General features: G+C 48.9%; 1 protein-coding gene across 1 annotated transcript; it reads left to right on the forward strand.

Annotated features, from left to right (window-relative positions):
- Window positions 1–3,384: 3,384 nt before the first annotated feature.
- LDLRAD1 (low density lipoprotein receptor class A domain containing 1) lies at window positions 3,385–8,854 on the forward strand. The gene is made up of 6 exons (XM_014938932.1): window positions 3,385–3,408; window positions 3,820–3,874; window positions 5,611–5,730; window positions 6,830–6,967; window positions 7,687–7,815; window positions 8,616–8,854. The coding sequence occupies exons 1-6, from the start codon at window positions 3,385–3,387 to the stop codon at window positions 8,759–8,761; spliced, it is 612 nt and encodes a 203-aa protein (XP_014794418.1). The 3' UTR covers window positions 8,762–8,854.
- Window positions 8,855–9,475: the final 621 nt, after the last annotated feature.

The following is a 9,475-nucleotide window of genomic DNA, read 5'->3' on the forward strand; positions in this document are numbered from 1 at the left end:
ACAGACACTTCTGCTTCCCTGTGGCGCTGTATCTGCCTGCGACGAAGGGAGGAAACCCAACAGAAGTTTTAGGGGTTTTTTTGTCTTCTGTTGGCTGTTTAATGACATTCCAGCTCGGTAATGTGTGCAGTGAAGCCAGTGATCCAGTAACTGTGCTGTTGGGTCACAGGGTAGGCTGTGCCCGTGGCAATCTGTCACTTGGCACCGCCCTTCCCAGCGCCAGCCAGAGCCTGGAGAATTCACCAAGTGTTGTACTTGTGAGCTCTTGTCACAGGATCTTCCCTCGGTAAAATCAGATACTGCCTAGGCTGTGGTAATTGAGCTGTTTCTCAAGATTTCTAATCTAAATGGGGTATTTAAGCTATCTTGGCATTTGGCTTTGCAAAATGGCTTGTTTTACCAATCTTTTTTTTTTTTTAACAGTTTGACTTCTGACATCTTCGTTTTCAGAGGCGGCAGCTTGGGGTTTGGTCTCTGCCCAAGACCACCGTTTAAACAAAGGGCCTTAAATTATTGAAACTGCGGGAGAAAAAGCCTTTTATAGTCTCTTTAGGCATGTGTTCAACTCAACTTGTATCAGATTTTTAAGTGGAATCGTCTTGACACAAATGGAGGCAACCCTCTGAAGTGTGTGCAGTTCACTGCTGGCTGAAATAGCCACGGTACATTTAGTCTGGGGTGGTTTTTTTAGGTGCTGGAATTAACAACAGTCTCCTGTCATACCGGATATCTTAAGCTGTGCTCTCTCTTCAGCCTCTCTGATCTTTGGTAAAGATTTTATCTTTTTTTTATTTTCACTTCAGAAGGACTTGCTTGTGTCTGTTGCTTCCTTCTCGTGAACTAGTGATCTTTGGTGTGGGGTAACTGTTGTGAAACCCAGCTGCCTGCTTGGCTACAGCTGAGCTCCATCACCTCGGTGGAGGAAACAGGTGGTGATAGACATCAGGTCTTATGGACCTTGGCCTCAAAGAGTGGGTTTACTCCACATCTTAAATGTTTTCATCCTGGATTGTTTCATAGGATGTGGATGGCTTGGCCTGGCTCTTACATGGGACTCTTGGCCAGCTCACTGTTGCTAATGAGCTTTTTGCAGGCTCAGAACAGCTCTTCTCTATCAAGTCCAATAAGAAACTTAAACTTCCTCTTTATAGAGAAACAGATCCCAAATTTAAGGTATGCAGGTTTTAAACCTTTACTCTGTTACTCTTCCCTCTTGCAGCGGGTGCCCAGACTTGCAGGCTGTTTGGGGTTTGGTGTTTCCACCCAAAATTCCCCTCAGAACAGGAGAGCACCAAACTTACTGGTGATGTATTCCTGTGAGAAGCTTCTGCTTTGGACAAACTGGTGTTGCCACACGGAAGGAGGAGCTCCTAGGGACTGTGTTTCATCCTGGCTGGTCTATGGACAGGCGAGTGAAGGGTTGGCAGATGCCCATGTCAAGAAGCGTATATTAACTCAACGTAACCAAGAATGAGGTGTATGTGTGGGGATGGACAGGGAAGTAGCTGTGATTATTCTTTCATGTTGGGCACATTTTGATGCTTTGAATCAATTCAAGGCAGCTGTCTCGGGGCTGACTTATAGGCAATATAGCTGCCAGCTTCTCCTCCAAAGCCCCAGTGAGCTAATTTTGCTACTGTTTGGGGAAGAATCATGATCTGAGGCGGCAACAATTTGGGGGCACCTGTGTCCTACAGACCCTCCTACAAGCAAGAAGAACATGGGCCCCTTGGAGACTTTATGCCAGTGCTTTTTCTCCCCCCTACCCCCATGGCAAAGCTGCCTGCTCATAGAATCATAGAATCATTTAGCTTGGAAGAGACCTTTAAGATCAAGTCCAACCGTTAACTCGACACTTCCCAGTCCACCTCTAAACCATGACATCTACATGTCTTTTAAATACCTCCAGAGATGAAGGGATGCTACCAACTCATAAGCTAAACTAGATCAGCATGGTTTTACAACTACTTTCTTAAATAATGAAATATATAATTGGGGGGCTGCACACTACGATACAAGAAATTTCAACTTAATTCTTGGCGTTGCCAAGTAACGCCTTGGTAACCTAAGCAACCTCAGCTTCAACCTTGAACCTAACTTTGAATCTCTCCTTCATTTGAGTGGTAAACTGGGCTGGATGACCTCCAGTGGTGCCTTCCAACCTAAGTTATTCCATCATTTTATGATTAGACTGTGCCTACTGGTGTACCACGAGGATGACACTTCCCTACTGCCATGACCGTTGCCGAGGAGAAATGACAGGGTGACTCAGAGGAGTATGTGCTTCATGATGACAGAATTCACAAGCAGTGAAGAGGAACATCTGTGGGAGCAGAACTCAGCCTTGCTATCCCAAAGGTCCTTGAATCTGAAAAAGAGGGTGGGAGAATCTTGAGGAATATTTCTTTTTTGGTCACAATCAAGCTTTTTCAGAATTGATCGGTCTTTTATGTCATATTTTGAGACTGTCTTTAAAAAGTCCAGCTCCGCACGGGGTGCAACTTACTTTCCGTATATATTGCTCATGAGACATTCACATTTTGTTGCTTCACTGAGGTCAAAAATACTTCAGTAAAAGCTGTGCAGTGTTTGAAAGTTCAGTTACTCGCAGAGGGAAAATTCAAGAAAGGAAAAGTCTTATTGATGAAACTCTGTTCTGCATGTACATCTCTGCAGAGACCTGCAGCCAGTTTAGAAGGCTGCAATCTGTTTGTGAGTTCATGTCAGCTACAGGCTGAGCTGCTGGGACTTACTGCAGGCCTGGAAATTCCAGTAATTTGAATTAAGTAAAAAAGAGGACCCTGGAGGATTCGCTCTGCCTGTGCTTGTTGCCCAAGCAGGGTAGCTGTTCCAGATGGTTGTATCCTGCCCAGCTCTGCTGAGATCTGATCACCTTGCAGGAGTCTGGGCTGATGCTGCTACGAGGTCAGTGTGTCAGCTCCCTGGAAGGAGGTGGGAAGAAAGGAGAGTTGAATGAAGATGATCAGATCCTTCCCTCAAGCTTTCATCACGAAGTGGGGGTTCTCCCTGACCGGCACCGGGGTAAACATGGTTGACATCAGCTGGTGGTGAGCGGTCATCTTTTGAGCGGCATTCTCCACATCCAAAATCTCTGTGTCCTTTATGATTTGCCTAATGACCTGCTATGAAACTAAAACGGAGCTTGGAGGGAACGAGAAGCAAACCAGAAACCCAGCTTCCAACTGGAGCACGGGCTTGGTGCTGCCTTCCCCGTCCTCTCCTGCCTGTGTGCCCGGGCAGCAGCGCGTCGCTGTGCTCTCCTACCTCTGTTGGGCTTTGTATCCTGGTAACATCACTCCTGGTAGGTGCAGAAAACTCCCGGCGGTCCTTTGAGCTGCTGCGAGGGCTGGAGCTCTGGGAAACATGAAGAACAAAACTCACCCCCAGGTACAGTCCTTCTCTTTGGGGAAAAAACAATCTTCCGGGCGGCTGTTTCCTAAAGTACACGTGTTCCTGATAGTGGTGTTTGTCTGATCTCTGTATCACTAGTTCCTGTGAGAGTCATTTCTGCTTAAACCTAATTTTGATACAAAAGGAAAGCATTGATACAAAGCGCTGGACTTGCGTTAGTGTTTGTTTTACAAATGGGTAACTAAGGTTTAAAAGGGGATCTGATTGATCGCTTGGTGAATTAAATCTCTGGGCTACGTTTCCACTGAGGCAATTTCGACTTGTATATAAAAATAAAGGAACACATTCTATATTCCTGGGTAAGAGGGTATGAGAACTAGAAAGCCATACCTCGTGAGGGTACTGTGTGCTGCTTCTCTAAACAGTCTCGTGTTCCTTTCCTTCTAGAGAAACGGTGATGTAGCTGCTTTTGATTCAGCAAAGTCCTTCTCGGAAAGAAGAGGTAACGAATAAAATGCAGAGCTTAGCGTTTTTATTATTAAAGTATAAATCAATCGAAACTATCTAAGTAATGTAAAAGGCAAGCAGTATTTATGGTCTGTTGAGACTGATTCCTCCCACCCACCCCTCCCACCCCCTTCTTCTATGTAGTGAAACGTCCAGACTATAAAATTAATAAACTTAAGCTGTTCTCTGTTGGCCCGGAGTTGGCAGCCTTATGGTAGAGTAGCACGATAAGTAATCCTTGTCTGTCACAGAAGGGCTCACTGTGAACTACCTACAGGCTTTCTATACACTTTTACCAGCCAAACTTCAGCAAATTTTGACCGTTTTAAGGAGAGGAGGTGAGATCAAACAGAATCAATGGCAAACCCGCAGATCGGGTTGCAACAACATTTCCTCCACTGCCCTTATTTTATACTTGTGTCTGTTCGCAGCTTTTGTGCTTTCTGCTCTAAGGTGTTGTCTTGCAGACAGGGACATGCTGTAATTCACCACTTTTCTTTCAAGCTGAAGCGTTCTGTGTTTGATTCCCGCTCAAGCGTGACGGAGCGGGTGGATACTGCAGCCAGGAGCCCTTTACTGTTGAGCAAAGGCTGGGCCTTCATTTGTGCAGCACAACAACTAAGTAAACATGAAGCACAACTACAGCAAATTCTAACTTTTCGACCAAAGCTCTTTAAGTTCAGAAAAATCCAATTATACATGCCTTATGTATAAGGCATGGGTTGCCTTAAGTGTCCACTTATGTGTTTCTCAGATGGTCACATTAATTTTTTTTATTATTTTTTTTTTTCCTGTTGGTCTGGAAGTACAAAGGAAAACACGATGTTGGTTTAGAGACAAAGCTCTGGTGCTGCAGAGAGCTGAGCTGAGCGGCGTTGCTCTTACGTGTGCTGCCCTTGTGTTGCAATGGCTGTGGGTTTGGCATTTGTCTTCTGGATTTGCTTTGATTTACGTATGTGACTTTCTGAAAGTTGCAGTCCCTGGGAAGTTGCTGCCTTTTGTACCCCAGAGATGTCTTTGGGGAGGAAAAGGGCTGCTCTTCGGCCAGTTCTCACCAGTTTGAGCTGGTAATTCGATTGCCCCATCCCTGGAGGTGTTCAAGGCCAGGGTGGATGGGGCTTTGGGCAACCTGGTCTGGTGGGAGGTGTCCCTGCCCATGGCAGGGGGGTTGGAACTCGATGGTCTTTAAGGTCCCTTCCAACCTCAACCATTCTATGATATGATAATTCAGCCTCATTCTGTGGGAGTGTTAAAGTCCTAGTTGGGGCAGAAAGTTCAAAATGCCATAAAGTGAAATTTTTACCTCTTGGAGAGTTTTGCTGTGGGAGGGCACCTTTCCCAGCCTTACGCTGACCTGCTTGTGTTTTGGCTGCTCCCACTGTGAAAAGGGCACTGCTGTCCCACCAGGTTGGGCCTTCTCCATCCTTCTGCATCCGAGTGCATTGAGTGAGCTCTGATGGAGATGTGGTGTTGGTGCCATTTGGTCATGTTGCTCTGTCATGGCACCACGGGCTCTTCCACACTGCATGCAGTGAAATTCTCCACAAGGAGGTGTTTAACATCATCGCTTGGCTATTAAAACTCAACTATCAACCCCCGAACCCCAGCAGCCTCCTGCCAGTCCTGCATGTAGAACAACCGAAACATCACCCTCGTGGCTCTGTGTCATTCCCCTCCGAAACACCCCAACCCTTCCCCAACCCCTCACCTCTCGCTCCTGCCTCTGGACAGACTGCTGCCATCCACGCAGCTGCACATGGAGACGTGTCTGCATCTCTGCCATGGTGCTGCTTGTCCTCATGGCTGCTGTGGGCTTGGCGGTGGCACTGGGACTCCTGCAACGTGCACCAGGTCGGTATCCCAAGGGTTGTTATTTTTTTGGTAAGCGTGGCAGAGAATGGCATTGCATGAGATGAGCCTTCATGTCCATCATGGGGCTTCCCAGCGCAGACCAGGAGGAAGGAAAAGGACCACCAGCCATTCCTTGGCTCCAGTGTCCTGCTCCATACAGCTGTGGTGGCTCTAGGTCATACGGTCATACTGGTGGTGTCTTCAGCACTTGGGTCACAAGAACCCCACACAGCACTACAGGCTGGGGGAAGAGTGGCTGGAGAGCTGCCCAGTGGAAAAGGACCTAGGGTGTTGATCGACAGCCAGCTGAATATGAGCCAGCAGTGTGCCCAGGTGACCAAGAAGGCCAACAACATCCTGGCCTGTATGAGAAATAGTATGGCCAGCGGGACTAGGACAGTGATCGTCCCCCTGTACTTGGCACTGGTGAGGCCCCACCTCGAGTGCTGTGTCCAGGTTTGGCCCCTCATTTACAAAAAGAGACATTGAGGTGCTGGAGCAGGTCCAGAGAGGGCAACAAAGTTGGTGAGGGGTCTGAGAACAAGTCTGATGAGGAGCGGCTGAGGGAGCTGGGGTTGTTCAGCCTGGAGAAAAGGAGGCTGAGGGGAGACCTTCTTGCTCTCTATGACTCCCTGAAAGGAGATGTAGAGAGTTGGGGGTCAGTCTCTTCTCCCAAATCAAAGGTGATAAGAGGAAATGGCCTCAAGTTGTGCCAGGGGAGGTTTAGATTGGATATTAGGAAAAATTTCTTGACAGAAGAGGTTATCAAGCATTGGAACAGGCTGTCCAGGGAAGTGGTGGAGTCACCATCCATGAAGGCAATTAAAAAAAGGGTAGATATGGTGCTTAGGGACATGGTTTAGTGGTGATAACTTGGCAGTGCTAAGTTAATGGTTGGATTTCATGATCTTAAAGGTCTTTTCCAACCTAAAAGATTCTATGATTCTATTCTGCCATGAACCTACCAGAGATTAGTCCTGCCCCTGGTTACTTCTAGAATAACAAATGAATTTCAGAAAAAAATCCCTTTCTTCCCCTTGATCTATTCCTCATACTGTGAAAATGTTGGAAAATAAAGTATTTCTGGCTTTCCCTCCAGTGAACCGCTTCTGTGCAGCCTCCAAGAACAGGACAGGCTTCTTGTGTGATGACAGAGTGACCTGTGTCCCTGCCAGCCAGGTCTGCAACAGAGTCAGCAACTGCAGAAACGGAGAGGACGAGCAGGAGGAACTCTGTGGTGAGTTTTTTTGTTGTGACCGTCATCCCCACGCTGGTCTTCCTATCATGAGACAGAGCAGCTGATGTCCCTCTAATCCTGCTCCGGCTCCTGGCCGTGTACGTGAGCAGATAAACCTGGTAGATCCTTTGTAGGGCAGATGCTGAGAGATGGCACTGCCCAAAACCCAGCTGGAGTGCCAGGAACCAAAGACTCCAAGTTCCTCCGATCTTCCTAGGGTTCTTTTTTTCCAAACCATGATGCAGCTTTTTTAAATCATGATTCCTCCATTGGTTAAGTTGATGTTAGGTCCCAGTCCGATTGTTGGTCCAGGAGGGGTTTGTAATGATTCCATGCCTACATGGTGAATTTATTGTCCAGTTACACTGGAAAAAAACCTTATTAAAGCAGAAGCCTGGGGCACCCAGCCTCTGCTTCTGGCTCAGCCATGAGCATCCCTTTCCCTCTCCAACCACAGCTTCCCCATCTGCAGTGACATTCATGCCCTGACTCTGCATGGGAAAGGACCGATTGACATACACACACACCCCCCCACACACACACCCCCCCACACACACCCCCCCACACACACCCCCCCACACACACCCCCCCACACACACCCCCCCACACACACCCCCCCACACACACACCCCCACCCCTTGACAGCAGCCTTTGGTAGATACTGTCCCAATCTGTCCCCAGTGGAGCTGAGCATGTGTCCTGTGTGTCCACCCTTGCAGGTGACTTGCCCCACAGCCTCCCAGGACACCTGGTTTTCCGCTGCAGTGACCCCTCGGTCTGGGTCTATGCTGATCAGAGGTGTAACGGGATGAACGACTGCGGAGACTGCTCCGATGAGATGGGCAGCTGTAAGTCTCTCTTCTGGCTGCTGGTGGGCAAAAGGTTCTTTTCTGCTGATGGATTGAAATAGGTTGTACTGGTAAGGTGCTCACTGGTGTTGCTGGAAACACTGAGGCTGGTGTCCGCAGCTAAAATGCAAAATAGCTGGGGTAGGATGTGAGTACGACTCATGCATACACCCTCCCATCAGCTGCCAAGGGCTCTGTGCCAACGCCTGGTGGCAACCACGAGGGGAAAGGCTCCATGGTTTGCTCCCAGCCCCAGAAGTTGTTCCTCCTCTGCAGCTTGCTGAGTGTGGAGCAGTTTCGCTGGGATGTGTAGCTGTAGGCAGCAGCCATCATTCAAATGGGCCTTTGGTGGCTGGTCAGGAGATAGGTGTGTCTCTGAGCCAGAGGGACTGAATGTGCCTCAGCAGCTTCAAAGCCATCTAGATCCTTCTTTCACTAAAATGAGCCACAGGCTTGCTTCTAAGTCACCCTTCTGGATCTGAAACTCAGGCAAGACCTGCCCATATCAATGGCTTTCTCTAGAGTAGCTCGCTAAAAAGTAAAAAATAAAAAACTACAGGTAGTTGTTCTGCTCAGCATGACATCTGCCATTAAGGTCATCACAATGTCACACTTTGTGGTTGTCTCCCACTAGTAGCATCAAGCAAGTGTCTTCTTTGGTGGGTTCACAGACGCAGGGTCATCACCAGTGGCTTTGCAGTAGCTGCCAGGGGGTGAAAGGGTAGCTACCCACCCAAGAGAGGAGGGAATGGGTCAGTGCAGCAGAATCATTTCTGTTCCCTCTTTTCCATCCCTCCCAGTGGCCGCCTGCCCCCTGTGTGGGTCGGAGTGGTGGAGCTGCAGCCCTGTGCTCTACGAGTTCTGCTCCTGCATCCCCAGGAGGCTCTGCCGGGATGGTGTCCAGCACTGCCACAGCTGGTCCGATGAGTATATCTGCAGACCATGAAGTCTTGGCACCCAGCAGCACTGGAAACCACAGGGTGCTTCCTGCGTTGTCACCTTTGAGCCATGGTGTCCTCCTGCTCTGCCACCCATTCAGGAAGCTCCAGCCCAAGCAAGCCCTCAGCAGCAGTGCTCTGACAAGGACGCAGTGACACTGAACAGGGACAAAGTGCTGCACTTCTCGGCTGTGGGACACCTTCATAGGTTCTCCCATCGTGTGAAGGTGAGTCCTTTCTACATGGGCAGACCACCATCTTGCAGCATTGACTCGACAGCTCGACAGGTTGTGAGCAGGCTGCTGGAGACCACCAGCTGCTGGCAACACAGGTACCATGTCTGGCCAACCCTGGGCGAGGGGCTTCTCCAGTATGGACATGCTGATGCCTCTGCAGGCAGCCAGATAAAGGTACATTGAAGACTACTGTAAAGAGCAGGAGCTGAGTGAGGTGAGCCTTTCTAGACCTTGGTTGGCATTTGCCTCTGACATCGCTTCACCTCACACTCCTGATCCTCCTGGGTGGGAGGAGAAGCCTATGATGTTTGTGTGCAAAGCACATCTGCGGGTGGTTTCAGCAGGGGCTTTGAAGGTTCTGTCTTGATGCTCCCAGGACATTTCCTCAGGAACGCTGTGCTGAGGGTGACATGGTGGGGAGCTGCTGCACGGGCCACCTCCCACCTTCTTCTCAAACCACAAGGGCCATGGTGGAGAGTGTAAATG

Source organism: Calidris pugnax, unplaced genomic scaffold (assembly GCF_001431845.1).
Source record: "Calidris pugnax isolate Ruff unplaced genomic scaffold, ASM143184v1 scaffold18, whole genome shotgun sequence".
Lineage (NCBI taxonomy): Eukaryota > Metazoa > Chordata > Aves > Charadriiformes > Scolopacidae > Calidris > Calidris pugnax.